General features: G+C 48.3%; 1 protein-coding gene across 1 annotated transcript; it reads right to left on the bottom strand.

The window, feature by feature from the left end:
• Nucleotides 1-17,136: 17,136 nt before the first annotated feature.
• LOC129550035 (myeloid-associated differentiation marker-like) lies at nucleotides 17,137-18,082 on the bottom strand. Its single transcript, XM_088829800.1, has one exon. It carries the CDS (start codon nucleotides 18,022-18,024, stop codon nucleotides 17,137-17,139), a length of 888 nt encoding a protein of 295 aa, XP_088685926.1. The 5' UTR covers nucleotides 18,025-18,082.
• Nucleotides 18,083-18,372: the final 290 nt, after the last annotated feature.

The raw sequence follows: 18,372 nt of genomic DNA, 5'->3' as shown, positions 1-18,372 counted from the left end.
TCCTAGCACCCTGGGACAAATTGGTGAAAAATGTCTCCTAAACCTTGGCTGAAATTAAGGCAGAAACAAAGGAAAATGTTGCCGACTACCCAATTCTACAAGAATCAAGCCAGGACTTCCTTGGTGGTCCAGTGCCTAAGACTCTGCCCTCCCAACACAGGGCCCCTGGGTTTGATCCCTGGTTGGGCAACTAGATCCCACATACTGAAAGTAGGACCCAGCCTAGCCACATACATAAATAAAAATATATGCTTTTGAAAAAGAGAAACAAGTCATTAGCCACTGCAGTCGCTGATCTACAATCCACCCTAGAAGGAATTCAGGGTGAAAATCAGGATAAAGTACTTTGTGCTCTGGGACAAATGTAAGAACCAGACTTCAGATAGTTAGATATTTTCAGAAGAATTTTTTATGAGCCCAGTTTCTTGCATCTTCCCATTGCACTAAAACCATTATCCAAGATATCTGGTCCTCATGAAGAGCAGTAACCTATACCAAGCTGGTGTCCCCAAATCACATACATCCTGCCCTCCTTCTTACTTCTCCAGGACAGGTCTCAGAGCTTCCTGAGAGATTGTCTCCCCAGTTATATTCCTCAGGTTGGCTCCAATAAAACTTCTATTTCTTTCTTAAGTTGACTATTGACTAATTTTTCATTGATAAACACACTGACACACCCAAGTTTGTGTGCACGAGTACCATATTCTTATATTTCCTGAATCAAATGGAACACAGCCCTGGGACCTCACTTCCCAGGAGGATGGAAATGCCTCTGTGCTTTAATAAAAGAATGGCCCAGAGAGGACCCACCTGAGGGGCTCACTGTCCAAAACTGGTGGTTATCAGAGTAGCTGCTCCATCCTTCCTGTTGGGGAGTTAAGGGTCATTTATCACAATTACAAGATTGGTCCAGTCCCTTCACTGTGGAGCTCAAAAGAGAGTGTAAAGGTCCTCTGCTTTACACTCTCGTCATAGAGGAGGAGCAGCTGGACCCCAGGGATGGCAGCACTTGACCAGAGTCACCCTGTGTGTGGCAGAGTCAGAGTCAGGACCAGGTGTCCTGTCCCCAGGCTGGCTGTCCGTCCACAGCCCCACGCTGCTTGTGACAAGTGTGGCAGCAGCATCCTCCAGGCTGGGATTCTGCCCCATCCACCCTCGTTCTGCACAGACCTGCCCCGTCCCCCTGAGGAGGGCCCTCACTGCTGCTGAGTTCGTTTCCTCATCTGCTATAGGGGGGAGGGGTGCCAGAGACCCTGGTCCCTCCCAGCGCCGCTTTCTCTGACCTCTTCTGCTGGGCATATGAAGGGACTGACCCCAAATGGTAGAAGAGGGCCTGGACACCCAGAGTGAGAAAGAGGTAGATCAGGGTCCACAGCTGGGTCCACAGTCACATGTGGTCCTGCCTCCAGTCAAGTGGCCCGGAGCCCTGGTCTGGTCTCCCTGGACATGAACCATGAGTTGCATGGAGAGCAGAGCCCAAGAGATCTGGTTTCTGGTTCCAGTTCTGCCACAGGATAACTCCTGAGCATGGATGAGTCTCATCACTAATCTGAGCTCCAGTTTCCCGTTTATAAAACAGGAAAATTAGGCTAAAATCATGGTTTTTAAGCTGTGTCCTCTGGAGACCTTGGTTTCTAGTGAGATGGTGGGGTTGCAAGTAGGGTGTTGGCTGGCCCAGCATTTTCTCTAACTGAGCAATCTGACATGAATCAAACTCCCACTCAAGATCTCATTTGAAAATAAGATTGGAGAGATTGGAAATGATTCATATGCTCATTTTTAGGGTGGTGGTTAATAAACTATGGTGTAGACAGAAGAAGGAATACTAAACAGCTGGAAAAAAAATGAGGATGCTCTCAAATAATGATAGGGAAATATCTCCAGTAATACAAAGTAAAAACAGTAAGATATATAATATGCTATTTTAAAATGTGTAATAGGGAGAGAAATTCAAATACAAATAAAAATATCTATAGATGATTGGTTTGCATCAAGAAACCCAGAAAGGACCCCATGAGTTCAGTGGAGCAGATGCCTGGTCTTAATCAGGAAGAGGAACTGAAGCGAGAGTAGATGGAGCCACAGGTAGAAGGGAGGTTTCTCAATATATGGCTTTTAAAAGAATATCCTTATTTTGAACCATGTAAATATATTACCTTGTCAAGAAAATAAAATTTAAGTTTGAAAAATATACCAACTGAAGAAGAAGGGTCAGGGGAGGGATAGTTGGCAGATGGTTTCCATGTTCCCTGCAACTGTGATGGACAGTCTGTGGGAGGAGCTGAAAGATGCCCACATAAGCCTGTCTCCAAAGGCAGAGGGAAGGGAGGTGCCTTGGGTCCAGGGGTCTGCTATGACCAGGGCTCCCCCAGCCCTTTAGCACGCACAGTTGATGGAGAAGACCTATGGTGCCCAAGACTCAGGCCCTACCCTTGCTCCCTGCCTGTCCTGGGCTCTCTGTTTCCCAAGGCAGTGGCCAAAGGCTCTCTCCTCAGTCGGCCAGCCAGAGCCTCCTCCAGGCAGGGTGATTCCAGCTAACATCCCCACTTCCCAAGACTGTGGCCTGAGCTGCATCCACAACAGAGCCCGGGGCACAAATGTTCCCATTCTCTGGCTCTGGAGCAGCTTCTTGGAATAATCATGGAGATAGCCTTCCCCAATTTACCTTTGAGTGGAGAGAAGAGGATTTCTTCTCTCCTGGGGCATCAGGCACCTGGTTATCTGCTCTGGGAACCAGTGCAGGATGCCAATCCATGTGGCCTTTGTGTGTTTGTCTCCTGTCTCAAGGTGGCTGTAGGGAGGCAGAGGAGCTGAGGAGAAGGCAGTGACTAAGGTCTCTACGCTTTCTCTGGCATTTTCTGGCTGGCTCATCAACAGGAAGTGGTCTGGCTGAGATAAGGGTACTGCTGCAGGACCTCTGCCTGGGGCACTGCAGTTAGACCAGGACAAACAGGAGCCTGGAGATTATTCCTGGACCCAAGAGAAGAGGGAAGGGGCTCAGCCTTTCCTGAGGTTCTAGTACCTGCTGAGTTTTGCAGGAAGCCAGACTTGAATTCCCAGGCTCTGACAAGGAGTAACTGTGTAACCTTGAGCAAAAGATACAATGTAGTTTTGGGGCCTCAGTTCAACATCTGTAAAATGGGGATGACAATAAATATATCTCTGAAGATGAAATAGAAATAAGTCACCTAGTCAGACTGTTGTTGCTGGAGAATTGGTTACTCCATTCCTTTTGGGTCTAAGGTACAATGCCAAATCCAGGGAGAGTTTAAGATCTTGAACCAAGTATCTAGGTTCAAATCCTAGGTCTGCCACTTCCTATCTGTGTGATCTTGGCCAGTTGACCTTTCTGTGCCTGTGAAAATGGGAACACAGAGTGCATAGTTCAGGGGTTGCTGGGAGGAACAAATGAACTCACAGCAGAGCTTGACCTGCAGTGAGCATGACACGTGTGACCTCTTGCAACTGTTGTGTCCACAGCAGCCCTGCTGCTGCCCAAGTCCTCAGGGCCCCTTTCTCAGCCGACAGAACCTGTGAGCTGTCACCTGAGGTCTCTTCTGGAGCCAGGCTGGGCTGGTGAGGGTTTGCCCAGTTGGTCTTTTCTGAATCTGCTTCTGACAAGGGGTTAGGAGGTGATGACAGGAGCTCCATTCAAGCCCATCTCCTCACCCCCACTCCAACCAGCATCTGTTTCCATAAATCCCTTGAGTGCTTTGTCTGGAAGAAGAGTAAGCTTCCTCAGGCAACAGAGTTCTCAGAAACCATCCATCTGGGAAGCTCATGGAGTGGGGCTCCCTTGGGCATCCTCCCTTCCCTACATTGACCCTGACAAACCTTAGGACAAATGACACCCTCCCAGCACTACAGCCAAGGGAAGGTACTCCCCTGGTCCCAGCTGCAGCCCCCCTGCCCCTTGGACTCTCAGCTGCCCAAGGCTACCAGCAGCATGCCATCCCTCAGGCCACCAGCTGACTGCAGTGGTCCATGTCCATGCTGAGCCAGGGCCAGCTGCCCATCAGCCCAGACCACTGCCCCCAGTAACAAACACTCTTGTTGCTAGTCTGGGACCACTCCTTATTCAAATTTCTAAAAATAAAGGGAGTGTGGTTCTTTCTGGTGTTTCAGGGAGAAGGAGGCACTTCCAGAATATTCTGTTCCTAGACCCTGCAGAGCCTGGCAGAGACCCAGATCCCTCCATCATCTCAACCTCTGCCCCCCACCACAGGACACTGACACCCTTGCTTTCTCCTCTTCCTGCTCCACAAATTTGTTTTAAGCTTTGTTCTTGGTGTCAAGAAGTTGCTCCTGATAGGCATGTAAGGAAACAGTGTTCTGCATCATCAAGCACATAGGGGGACAGAGTCCTCATCCATTTGTAGGAAGCTGACTTTTTTTGTTGAAACAGGCCTAATATGTGATGTGTCTATTATTATGGCCTGTTGTAAAATAGAATGGAAAACTCTACATTCAGCTTCAAGTAAACTATGAGGCTTCAAACATAGACACTACCATACAGATGCACCAAGTAGAGTATTTCCCTCTTTCACTCCTGAATCTATTCCCAGCACTGAACTGGGCTGACACGAGCAGGCATTTGTTGAATGAATATGACTTTATAATATAGGTTTATGAATATTACCTTACAGCCTCAGGATCCAGGTTGAACCTCCTGACCAGGATACACTCTGTTCTTTCTGTCATTAGTGGAAATGTTACAGAATCACTGGGCTTTGTGTTATCTCATTTAATCCCCTACCAACGTCATGGTCGTGTATAATGGACATCTCCATGAAGGAGACTCACTGAGAATGTGAACTCCTCCCTGTATTAGAGGATGTCCCTGCCATGTGAGTTTTGGGGAGAGACTGGGCCTGAACCTCAATAAGAAACATAAAAGGGCAGGTAAATAATTAACCTGATACACCTGGGCTTGGACACACATCTAAGAAGCAGGTGACAAACAGACACAGGTCAGATTATTTCCTTCTGTGGGGCCTGAGATAGCATCTAGTGTGGGCTTCCAATGGCCATGGTGCCTGGACCAGCTGCCCTTGGCTGTGTCCTGGCTGCCTAGCTCCTGCCTTGCTGGTCTGAGCCTATTTCTGAGCCTGGTCCCACCCTAATAATTCTCTGAGCTACCCAGCAGATCTCTAGTACAATTGTTCTCTGCTTAAGTTGCCAGAGATGTTCTCTGCAGGTCTAATCAAGAGCCCATGATGTCTAAAAGCAGGTGCTAATTATCTCTATTTTCTGGATGATGAAACTGAGGCTTAGAGTAGCATTGACTGAGCACAGAACTGCCATGTTCCAGGCTGAGCTCTGGTCTCAGTTCAGGGTTGGGGGATGTGTAGACATGTCAGTGGAAAGGCCCTGACACGACCAAGAGGAATTGGGAGAGGTTCTCAGTGGCTGGAGGGAGGGAGGCAAAGAGGCAAGAGACGTAGAAAGAGGTGTGAGCTTGCTAGGAGCTTTGGAGGTGATATTTTGGAATGTGTGTTTCATCCTGAGGGAGCAAAGAGAAGCCTGAAAATTTTTCTTAGTTAAGTTCACTCCAAAGCAGACACTGAGGTAAAGAATGGAAACAGAGTCATTAGCAGGAAGCTGATGGCAGGAAAGCAAGTGAGGGGATGGATGGATCTGGACCAGGTGGTGACTCTAGAAATGAAGAAGAGAGAGGACAGATTCACAAGTATTTTGTGAGGAGCATCTGTGAAGGTGCTGCCATTGACTGAAAGAGAAAGATGAGGGAGGATCAGCATGTTTTGGGGCTGGGGTTTCAAGAGGTGGGATTGGACATGTTGAGTGGGAGGTACCATACATGATTCAGAGAGAGCACTCAGAAGGTAACTGGATAAGACTCTAGCACTCAGCAGAGATTAGCTCTGGAGGCAGGAGTTGGGGAGTTATCATCAGCCAGCTAATTTACTTCATTCAGCATCTTCTTAAATGTCACATCCATGGAGCAGTCTTATCCACTCCCCGCATTCCAATAACTCCCTCTTCAACTGTTTTCCCATTGTCATTATATTTATTACCACATAACATGCAAGGAGATCCGACCAGTCCATTCTAAAGGAGATCAGTCCTGGGTGGTCATTGGAAGGACTGATGCTAAAGCTGAAACTCCAATACTTTGGCCACCTCATGCGACGAGTTGACTCACTGGAAAAGACTCTGATGCTGGGAGGGATTGGGGGTGGGAGGAGAAGGTGACGACAGAGAATGAGATGGCTGGATGGCAATCACCGACTCTGTGGACATGAGTTTGAGTGAACTCCGGGAGTTGGTGATGGACAGGGAGGCCTGGCGTGCTGTGATTCATGGGGTCGCGGAGAGTCGGACACGACTGAGCGACTGAACTGAACTGAACATGCTATTATATATTGGTTTGCATATTATACATCTAGAGAGGTAGGATTCCTGAGGGAAGAAACTGTTGGTTCCATTCTCTGCTCTCTGTCCAGTGCCTAGAACGCTTAAAGCCATCTGACTGGATAAGGACTAGAAGGCGCACAGAGAAGAGGTCTAGGCTGGAGTCCTGAGGACCCGAGACTCTCAGACAATGGGAGAGGAGGAGGAGGAGGGAGAGAAGGAGGGACGGGAGGCTGAGCCGCAGGAGGACCATCACTCCAGGCAAGGTTTCCTGACGCAGGCGAATTGCGGGGAGAGATCCAGATCTTAACAAACTTCCTCCCTCTGGAAGCACACGAGCCGGGCCTCAGGTGAGGGTGGAGGAGTAGCACGTGTATCGGGAGGGGCCTCAAGAAGACTGGAGGCAGGAGCCCAGGCCGCTTCCCTGAGATCCGGCTGGGTCCCCCTGTCTAAGCCTCCCTTCCGGGAGCCCTCAGTGGGCGGTGCCCAGAGGGAGGGGAGGGGCTCTGGGAGCACCCGGGACGGAGCCCGGGATTCAAGGGAGCGCGAGGGAGAGGTGAGGTGACAGCCGTCCCTGGGGCATCAGGTGTCAGTAATCATGGCACCTCCGCTCATCAAGACCAGCTGAAGGTTTGCTCCCAAATATTTCACAAATCTGCCCCTGCCCTCCAGCCCTGAAGTGTCTTTGCTCAAGGCCCATCATCCCATATGTGGACTGTAGAATCAGCCTCCACACTGGCCACCCAGTTTCTTGGCCAGCCTTCATTTCATTTTCCTCCTACAGCCAGAGTGTCAGTTCCAGAGTGGGTCTCTGATGGATCAGCCCCTTCTTAGAGAATGTCAGTGAGGCCTCATCACTTACAGCTGATCCTACTTGTGTCTCTGGTGTCCAGGTCCATCTACATTGAGCCCTGTCTGCTGCTCCTGCAACAACCCCCTTCCTCCCCACCTCACCTGTTGTGCTCACGTGAGACCCAGGAGCCGCCCGCATCAGATTACTTCACAGAAGTGTCACTCTGCAAGCAATCAGAGATGGAGTTGCTGGAATCAAGGAAGACGTCCTGGAGGAGGTGATTAAAAGTCAATTCTTAAAGGACATATAAAAAGGTTAACAAAGCAAAGTGAGGACGAGTTTTGGGTTATGTGATTTGCTCAAGGATCTCATGAAGTTTCAGTAGCAGAGTGGATGTGACTGCTGCTTGTGTGTGGGAAGAGGGAGAAGAGAGAATTGAACATGGCCAACTGGAGGCTTGTCTATATGCCCACTTGGGTCAGGAATGAGGTTTGGGGTGGCAGAAAGTAAGGAGTTGGAGGTGAGACACTTCCCTAAAGCCAGGACCACATTGTTTGCAACCTCAGAGCTGGAGTAGACAAGGAAAACCATGCCCTTCAGCAAGAGGAAAGGTCAAGGCTAATACCCACCTTAACAGGAGTTTTGGATGTTTTTTTTAAGTCTCCACAAGAGAAGCAAAATCTAAGTCTTCATTTCTGGTGAAATGGGCCCAAATATACATGACCTCTGAGGTCAAACAATGCCAACCTGGAAATTAACACAATTGGCACCCAACAGGTGTTTGGCCTGGAGGGTTCTGAGCAGAAGCAAATGCAGTTTTTCTGGGTAAATCTTCCAACAAAGGCATCAGTACACTCCCAGAAAAGCGAGTCCTGTAAAAGGGGGTCACAGTTTAATGACAAAGTACATGAGGATCAATCCACTGTGAGTCCCAGGAACTCCAGTCAATACACACCAATATGAAATACTCAGCAAACCAATACACTTTGATAAACGAATACCCTAATGATAAACACATTAGAAAAAGACACCGTGAAAAAAAGACAGGAAGATGGGAAAGAGAACGGTAATGGGCTGGAGAGGGTCCTCCTGAAACTCACGTCTACTCAGAACCTCAGAACGTGGCCTTATATAGAAGTATGGTGACGCAAACATACTTAAAGATTTGGGGGTGGAAATCATCCTGGATGGAGGGTGGGACCACAGCCCAGTGACTGGTGTCTTTACAAGAGAAAGGACACAGAGATTTGCACACACAGAGTTGAAGAAAGACGAGCGCATGAAGACAGAGATGGAGTCTGGGGGCTACAAGATAAGGCGTCTCCAGAAGCTCAAGGACCCTCTTGAAGCACCACAGGCAGCACAGCCCTACTGACACCTTGATTTCAGACTTCTGACCTCCAGAACTGTGAGAGAATACATCTCTCTTGTAGTAAACCACCAAGCTCATGGTAACCTTATGCAACAGCCCTAGGAAATAAAAATAAATAAAAAACTGGAAAATATAGTCTCTCGTATTTTTATAAATTACCAGAAAAGCTAGCTGACCTCCTGCTCTAGAGCACGGTGGTCACATGGATCCCAGGACCCCCTGTTATTTCCTGGGTCCCCCAGTGTCTGAGACTCACAGGGGAGGGTCCACTGATCTAGAGAAGGGGGTCAGTCCAAACGCCCACAGGAGCCGGGGAGAAGGAAATAAGTAAAGGGGACGGAGAGGACTAGGGCCCCTGGAGAGGGCCAGCTGCACCTGTCGGTGGTGGAAAAGAAGGAGGCCTTGTGCATGACACACTCTTGTGTATAAAATGGAAAAAATGATACAGATCTGCCCTACAAACATGTGCACTTATGCACACGCATGTCTACATATTTCAGAACATGTGAAATGTGTTGAAGACTCTACATGAGGTGGAGAAAAAGATGCTCCTGGGATGGAGGGGTGGACGTTCCTGTGAGCAGGCAGGAAGCCTGGTCATGCCCAAGAGAAGAAATCAGGACACATGAGATGATCATAGACTTGCTTTATGTCAATTATGCAGGAGAATAACAGAAATATAGAAAATTACACAAAGATATGAATGGAAAACAATATAGATGGCATAGCCACATCAGCTCCAGCCACCCCCAGTCTCTCAGGGACACACAGCCCAGTGACACCAGACCTCCTGAGGCTTCTAAAGGAGCTGGGAGTCTGAATTTTCATGTGAAATTAAAACACTGCAGCTTCCAAACCCTTAGGGAAAGAAATATTAATACTAATGATTCTACATTATTTCTAAAAAAAAATACTGTGATGGAAAACTGAACACATCAAGGGTCCACTTCCAGTGCAAACTAGTTTGCAGCCCTTGATCTGGAGTAAATCAAGCTGCATGTGCCTATGTCCAGAGTGGGGCCAGGGCCTTCTGGGTCCTCTGTGAGGTGGACCAGGACGGGAGCAGGTGGGGGCATGGATTGAGAGTGCCCTGTCATAGACCCTCTGAGGAGCCCTTCACATGTTTTTATTCATTTAATTGACACATAGTAAGTTATAAGCCCATTGCCTTGCTGAGCTCCCCTGGGGCACCTGTGACTCAGACCTGTTAGTTGGAGGAATGAGGGGGTTGGGAAGGGTGCTGGCCCCTCTCACACCCTGTAGCCACCCCTCCTCCCCTCCTTCCTCTGCCCCCAGCCCCACCTGATGGAGAAAGACCCTCTATTCAGGGACAGGATTCTCCACCCTCACCTGCTGTCTCCAGGCATACGTCCCACCACCCTGCTCCCCAGCGCCCAACCCCATCAGGACAGAATCACTGTCTCTGAAGGTAAGGATCCAGCCAGTCTGGTCCCATTAGTGATACAAACACCACCCACTTCCTGCACAGTGTCCTGCTATCTGGGCCAGGCTCCGCAGCCAAGAAACTTACTCATTTGGGGCACAATATCTCCTCTATAGGGGAAGAACACATGCTTTTCCTGCTAGGGGATGAGAGGGTTTGAGTGGCTTTGCTGAGAAACGGGAGTAAAAGGCAAATGCTAGCCTGGCCCAGCATCCTGAGTTCAGGGGGTGTGCTGTGTCACGTGGTAGAATTGTTGGTCTCTGTTACCAGATGGTGGAGCCCTGGGGACACTGACGGGGACCTTGTTTAGGGTCCTGAACTTGACCCTTGCTCAAGGCTGGGCATCCTCACCTCTTCATTGTCCTCCCATCTCCCAGAGTTTAGGGCTAGGACAGAGAGAAAGGGGTACAGACTCCATCTTGCCAGCCAGTCCTATCTCTGCCCCCAAGGGGTCTTCAGTGGAGGCTGGACTCATTCTGCTTGATGGACCCTCATCCAGCACCCTCTGTCTGGAGGAAGAGCTCAGGCCAAAGGGGAGCTGGCAAGGCAGGTGGTTCAGCCTAACTGCACCCAGGACTCACTGGAGTCTACAGAAGGAGGGGTGGATTTTAATAAAATTTATCTTTCTGTGAGTTAGCACCTGTCCTCTAAAGGAAGGAAAAGTCTGGAAAACAGTGATCACAACTGTTGCTCCCCTGCTGTTTGAAAGCCCCAGGAGCCTGACCCAAGGTGCAGCTGCAGGTAGGGCAGGACCTGGCTGGCAGAGGCTAAAGACCAGGACCTGCTCAGTGGTTCCTGGACTGGGAGGTCCTGAGCTCTAGCCTCAGTGAGGTTCTGGTTCCTGATGTATAGACTGGGAATAATAATAGCTCTCCCAGGGTTAGTGTGAGGGTCAGAGACAATGATATGAAGGGCCAGGCAGAGAGGGGGGCCAGTGAAAGGCAGCCTTGAACAAAGATGCACCATGGTTTTGATGGAGGAGGAGGGGAATAACAGCTGTGAGGGTCGGGGAGGGCACTAGGCCTGGAAATACTTGGTGGATCAGCTGTTTCTGGGTCCTTTAGGAAGATGACAATTTTCTTCCCAGATCTATTATGTCTGCCCCATAGGCTTTGATTGGAAGAAACACTCCAACTCAACAAACGGTGCTTCCTGTTATATTACCAGGACCCAGTGTTTTGCCAGTTGAGCTGCTGTAACAGAACTCCCTAGACTGGTCTGCGTAAACAACTGACATTTACTTCTCAGAGTTCTGGAGACTAGGAGGTTCAAGATCTAAGTTCCTGGAGAGCTGAAATCTGGTAAGGGCTCTCTTCCGGATTTGCACTCTTCCCACTGTATAAGGCTATGTCCTCACATGATGGAAAGAGAGATCATCTGTCCCATTTCTTCTCATAAAGGCACTAATCCCATTCACACAGGCCCCAGACTCATGACCTAACTGACTCCTAGAAGCCCCACCTGCAAATCCAACACATTGGTGATTTAGGCTTCAACATATGGATTTTGGAGGGACACAAACACTGCACCCACAGAATTTGGCATTAGGAAAAAAATTACCAGTGAATTTGAAAGTCCGGTGGAAAATCATTTGAACTCTAGGTTCCCGTTTCTTTTACACTCAGGTCCAGGGTCGAGGCCATGAACCAAAAATATTCAGTCACTGATAAGATTCTGCCAATAAAAAGAGTTTTGAGTTCTGGCATGAGGAAATGGAATTCAGTCAGTATATATGGCACGTGTCATGTGTAAACCATGTAGCATCTTGCAGTTTACAACAAAGTGAAACCAAACCCTTGGTCCTACACCTGCCCAGCTTTTGTCGTTTGCACTCTTTCTCCACAAGCATCCTGAACATGATCTACACCCACCTCTGCATCGTCCCTCTTCTTGTCTGCTCTAACCCCCTCTCTGCCTTCTGTTCCCACCTCTCCATGGAAACCGTTCTCACCAGGTCACCCCTGAGCAGCATGTGGGCGACTCGAGATGTGTTTACCCTCTCATCACCAGGTCTGTCAGCACAATTCACCTGCTTCAGGAAGCCTTCCCTGGAGTGATGATCCTCCTGCTGCTCAGACTCTCCTCCCTCCCTCTCTCCTCCTCTTCCTCCCCTCCATCATCTGAGGGTCTCAGGTCCTCAGGACTTGGGACTGGAAACCATCTGTCATGTGTCAAACCCTCTTATTAGCACTGGGAATACATATACATTTTGGTTCTAGATTTTAGTGTTTAGCTTTCTCATGTTTTATTTGAAACTGAACACAGTTTTGCATTCTTCTTTATAATAGGGCCATAATAACATAACAATAACATATCAGGCCTGTTTCAATACAAAAGTAATGCATGTATTCATGCTCAGTCACTCAGTCATGTCTGACTTTTTGTGACCCCATGGACTGTAGCCTGCCAGGCTCCTCTGTCCATAAGATTTCCCAGAAAAGAATACTGGAGTGTGTTGCCATTTCCTTCTCCAGGGGATCTTCCTGACTCAGGGATCAAGCCAGTGTCTCCTGTGTCTCCTGCATTGGCAAGTAGATTCTTTACTATTGAACCACCTAGAAATCCCACAAAACTTTTCCTACAAATGGCTGCTGAGATGGACTCTGAAGAAGTGGAAAGTCAAGAATGTGCAAGAACAAGGGAGTCTGGGAGACCTCAGACTGTGGGGGCACCTGGAAGAGGTTTGTGTTTTTGACAAGAATCACTGCAGAGTTGGACCCCTGGGAAGTGACTGAGGAAACTCTTGTTATGAAAGAGAAACATGTTCCCCACCAAGCAGAAGTCATGGGGAAGGAGGGTCTCTTTAGTCAGGAAGGATGTGACCAGTAAACAGGACCCAGCAGCCAAGAGGAAGCAAGCAGAGAGGGTGGACAGAGGGGAGGGAGCTGTCTTCCATCTCCACTTCTGAGTCCCCAAGACTGGCAAGTCCAGGGGCTCTGGGAAGAGGGGGGCTGGGAGGGACCAGGGTCTCTGGCACCCTCCCCCACCTAGCAGATGAGGAAACTGACTCAGCAGCAGTGAGTGCCCTCCTCAGAGGGTCGGGCAGGTTTGTGCAGGACGAGGGGGGACGGGGCAGAATCCCAGCCTGGAGGATGCTGCTGCCACACTTGTCCCAAGCAACGTGGGGCCGTGGACGGACAGCCAGCCTGGGGACAGGACACCTGGTCCTGACTCTGACTCTGCCACACACAGGGTGACTCTGGACAAGTCCTGCCCCTCCCTGGGGTCCAGCTGCTCCTCTTCTATGATGAGAGGGTTGGACTAAGCAGAGGACCTTTACACTCTCTTTTGAGCTCCACAGTGAGGGGACTGGACCAGCCTTGGAATTGTGACAAATGACCCTTAACTCCCCAACAGAAGGGATGGAGCAGCCACCCTCCTGAACCACGAGATTTGGACAGTGAGTCCCTCAGGTGAGCCCACCCTGGACAACAGGTCTTTCACTAAAGCACAGAGGCATCTCCATCCTCCTGGGAAGTGAGGTCACAGAGTTATGTTCAATTTAATTCATGAAAATAGAAGAATATGAATTTCCTTTACTTAACTTATGGAAATATTTATAAATGCACACTTGCTCACATCTATGAAAAAATGAGTGAAAATCAATTAAGAAAGAAGTGAAAAATTTTATTCAAGCCAATATAAAAATTATAACCAGGAAGACATTCTTTCAGGAAGCTGTGAGAACTGTTCCAAAGAGGTAAATGGGAGCCACTATGTATGTGATTCAGGGAAGGGGTACATGCAAACAAGCACACTTCTTGACAAAGTTATTGATCTTCAAAAAGACCAGATACCATAGTTAATGGTTTTAGTGCTTTTCTAGAAAATGCAAGAAATTGGGTTTGTAAAAATTGCTACTGGAAATGTCTAAGAATCTGAGGGCTGGTTCTGCCAGTTTTCCCAGAGCACAAATTGCCTTATCGTGGTCATTGCCATGAATTCCTTCCAGGGTGGATTCTAGGTCAGTGATGACAGTAGCTAATGACTTGATTCTTGTAGAACTGGGTGGTTTGAACTTTTTTTATTACACAATTCTATGGCCATTCCCCTCTAAATTTCAAGCAAGGCTTGGGAGACACTTTTGACCAATTCGTCCCCGGGTCCTAGGAATGCTCATTTTTTATATAGGCCACTCAGTGTGATATTGCTCAGTTTCTGTTCAGTTCAGTTCAGTCGCTCAGTCGTGTCCGACTCTTTGCGACCCCATGAATAACAGCACGCCAGGCCTCCCTGTCCATCACCAACTCCCAGAGTTCACTCAAATTCACCTCCATCGAGTCAGTGATGCCATCCAGCCATCTCATTCTCTGTCGTCCCCTTCTCCTCCTGCCCCCAATCCCTCCCAGCATCAGAGTCTTTTCCAGTGAGTCAACTCTTCACATGAGGTGGCCAAAGTATTGGAGTTTCAGCTTTAGCATCAGGTCTTCCAATGAACACACAGGACTGATCTCCTTTAGAATGGACTGGTTGGATCTCCTTGAAGTCCAAGGGACTCTCAAGAGTCTTCTCCAACACCACCAGTTCAAAAGCATCAATTCTTCAGCGCTCAGCTTTCTTCACAGTCCAACTCTCACATTTATACATGACTATTGGAAAAACCGTAGCCTTGACTAGATGGACCTTTGTTGGCAAAGTAATGTCTCTGCTTTTTAGTATGCTATCTAGGTTGGTCATAACTCTCCTTCCAAGAAGTAAGCGTCTTTTAATTTCATGGCTGCAATCAGCATCCACAGTGATTTTGAAGCCCCAAAAAATAAAGTCTGACACTGTTTCCACTGTTTCCCCATCTATTTCCCATGAAGTGATGGGACCAGATGCCATGATCTTTATTTTCTGGATGTTGAGCTTCAAGCCAACTTTTTCACTCTCCTCTTTCACTTTCATCAAGAGGCTTTTGACTTCCTCTTCATTTTCTGCCATAAGGGTGGTGTCATCTGCATATCTGAGGTTCTGTTAACAGTAGCCAAAAGCCTCTAGACCCCCTGTCTTACTAGTCTGTCAGCTCCAGGTAATGATTCCGTTCTATTCCTTCTTCCCATATCTAGAGTCACATTATTACAATCATGGGTCTTACAAACTATACATCAAGTCAATCATTTCAAGTCACCTGGTCATTATTATTTTTATTGGAGGCTCAATCACACATTTATTAATGCAAGAAACAATAATTTTGTAAAAAAAAAAAAAAAGGCAAAGTACAGAAAACATAGCTAGTTGAAAAGTGTTCTGCCTTTGTTTTCCTCTATGAGTTTTATAGTATCCAGTCTCACATTTAGGTCCTTAATCCATTTTGAGCTTATTTTTGTGTATGCAGTTTAAAAATGATCTAATTTCATTTTTTACATGTAGCTGTCCAGTTTTTCCAGCACCATTTGTTGAAGAGAATATCCTTCCAACAACGGGTAGTCTTGCCTCCTTTGTCATAGATTAATTGTCCATAGGGTTTCCCAGATGGAGCTAGTGGTAAAGAACGTGCCTGCCAATGCAGGAGATATAAGAGACCCAGTTCAGTCCCTGGGTCTATAGGTTCATGGGCTTATTTCTCAGTTTTCTGTTTTGTTCCATTGATCTTTAATTTCTATTTTTGTGCCAGTATCATACTGTTTTGATGACGGTAGTTTTGTAGTATAGTCTGAAGTCAAGGAGCCTGATTCTCCCAGCTCCACTTTTCTTTCTCAAGATTGCTTTGGCTGTTCAGGGCCTTTTGTGTCTCCATACAGATTTTGAGATTTTTTTGTTCTAGTTCTGTGAAAAATTCCATTGGTAATTTGATAGGGATTGCATTGAATCTATAGGTTGCCTTGCCTGATGTAAATCACAGCAATATCTTTTTTTTTTAATCTGTCTCTAGGAAATAAAAACAAAAATAAATAAACGGGAGCTACTTAAACTCTAAAGCTTTTGCAGGCAAAGGAAACAATAAACAAAATGAAAAGACAGCCCACAGATTGGGAGAAAATATTTGCAAATGACATGACCAATAAGGGATTAGTTTCCAAAATTTACAAAAAGCTTGTGACATTTAGCAGCATCAAAACAGACGACCCATCCAAAAAATGGGCAGAAAACATAAGAAGACATTTCTCCAAGACATACAGATAGCAATAGGTACATGAAAAGATGTTCAACATTGTTATTTATTAGAGAAATGCAAATCAAAACAATGTGATTTCACCTCTCACCAGCCAGAATGACTATCGTCAAAAAATCCACACGAACAATAGATGCTGGAGAGGGTGTGGAGAGAAGGGAGCTCTCCTACACAGTTGGTGGGAATGTAAACTGATACACCCACTATGGAGAATAGTATATGAAAGTTGCTCAGTCATGTCTGACTCTTTGTGACCCCATGGACTGTAGCCTGCCAGGCGCCTCTGTCCATGAGATTCTCTAGGCAAGAATTCTGGAGTGGGTAGCCGTTCCCTTTTCCAGAGGGTCTTCTCAACCCAGGGATCGAACCCAAGTCTCCTGCATTGCAAGTGGATTCTTTACTGTCTGACCCATCAGGGAAGCCCAGAGAACAGCATGGAGGTTCCTTTAAAAACTAAAAATAGAGCTATCATATGACCCTCCAGTCACACTCATGAGCATATATCTGGAGAAAAACATCATCTGGAAAGATCCATGCATCCCAGTGTTCACTGCAGCACTGTTTGCAATAACCAAGACATGGAAGCAGCCTAAACATTCATCAGCGGAGAAATGGATAAAGAGGGGTCCATCCCCTAGCTGCCCACCCCCACCCCCCGATACCACCAACTAAGACACCACCAGGAGTGCAGACACGCTTTGGCGTTGAGGCCCCTCCGGAGGCTCAGGGTGTGAACAGCTGCACAGAGGGCTGTGTGCTGTGGAGTCAGCACCTTAGGAGGTGGGAGGGGGCCACGGGCAGAGGAGGAAGGAGTCTCAGGTCCTGATGGATCAGAAGAAGGAAAATGGGGGGAGGTGGTCAGGACACAGGAGATGAAAAAGCCAAACATGAATGGAAGAGGGGCAAAAAACAGAAAATGTAAAAAAATGAGAAAAGCTAGAGAAAGAGGCACAACAGGATGTGGGCAACAAAGCGAGGAGGCACAGCAGGAGGGAAGGAAACAGAGTGAGATGAACGGGGAAGGGTGTGAGGAGGGAGGGAGGGGAGCCAGGAAGAGGACGTCAGAGGGCGTCTTCACTCTCTGAAAACAGCAGGTGGGACAGGACAGCATCAGGACCACTGGAGACATCCTCAGTCCCTATGGAACCCTGGCGGGCCCAGTACACCAGGTCGACCATGTACATCAGCAGGTTGATGGCTGTCAGGATGGCCACAGCCAGTAGGCGATCCCAGAGGCACATGTCGTAGGCGAGCTCATCACTGCAGCTCACAACACTGGACAGCTGGGACTGCCCCCCAAACTCCTCATTGAACTGGTAGAGAGGCCAGAGGACCACAGTGCTGATGTAGAGGAGGGTGGAGAACAAGGTGAGCACAAGCTGGAAAATGGGGTACAGGATGCACAGTCTATATTCCCGTTCTCTCAGTTTCAACAGGAGGACCACGGCTCCTAGGATGAAGCAGACGCAATACACGGCCACACACCACACCAGGGCCATGTGGTGCTCAACAGGGTGCAGGTACAGGGAGGGGCTGCTGATGAAGGCGAAGATGACCCCGGCCACCAAGGTCTCCAGCACCTTCAGCAGGCCTGGCCCAGTGTGCACGTAGCAGATGGTATCATCGAGATCATACCAGTTCCACGTGAAGGCCACATCCAAGGCATAAAACACAGATGCGCTGCAGGAGAAGGCAGTGGCGGCGACGGCCCGGTCCCGGTAAGGACCGTAAGGCAGGAACTGGACATATGCGATGGAGTAGATGATGGAGGCTGAGAGGCAGATGAGGGCGGTGTAGCAGGCATAGGTAACGGGGAAGGTGTACCAGTAGAAGGGAAAGCAGGATGGGAGATCACATAACTCAACAATGGAGATGATGAGGGTCACAGCAAAACAGATGCCCCAGACGGACATGGACCAGTCACCTATGACTCCTCTCCAAATGCCCATGTCGGCCACCAGGGAGAAAGCCACGCAGGTGGAGAAGAGCTGTGGCAGGGGAGGAGGCAGCACACCTTGCCCCATTCATCTTTTTCTGGGGAAGTCGCCCTGGTGGGCATGGTGTTGTGAATTCTGGCAGGTCACAGCCACCAGTATAGCAGTGGTCTTCACTGATGACCCATCAGAGAAAGATCCAACTCTGGAGGAGGATTAAGTCAGACGACTGGAGAAGGCTCAAGGCCCTGTGACGGCTGAGGCTCAGGATCTGTGGAGCTGGAACCAACGGCTCAGACACGTGGGTAACAGCACAGCCACTCCAGAAGGGTTCTCCCCACCATCAGCCTTGGCCTTGTCAGG

This window comes from Moschus berezovskii, chromosome 21, assembly GCF_049115385.1.
Source record: "Moschus berezovskii isolate FMDL1 chromosome 21, NW_MosBer_1.0, whole genome shotgun sequence".
Taxonomy (NCBI): domain Eukaryota; kingdom Metazoa; phylum Chordata; class Mammalia; order Artiodactyla; family Moschidae; genus Moschus; species Moschus berezovskii.
This window is presented reverse-complemented; position numbering and strand designations above follow the sequence as displayed.

Bases quoted from the DNA above. Each gene is read 5' to 3' on its own strand.
- LOC129550035 (XM_088829800.1), bottom strand. From the start codon at position 18,024: ATGGGCATTTGGAGAGGAGTCATAGGTGACTGGTCCATGTCCGTCTGG.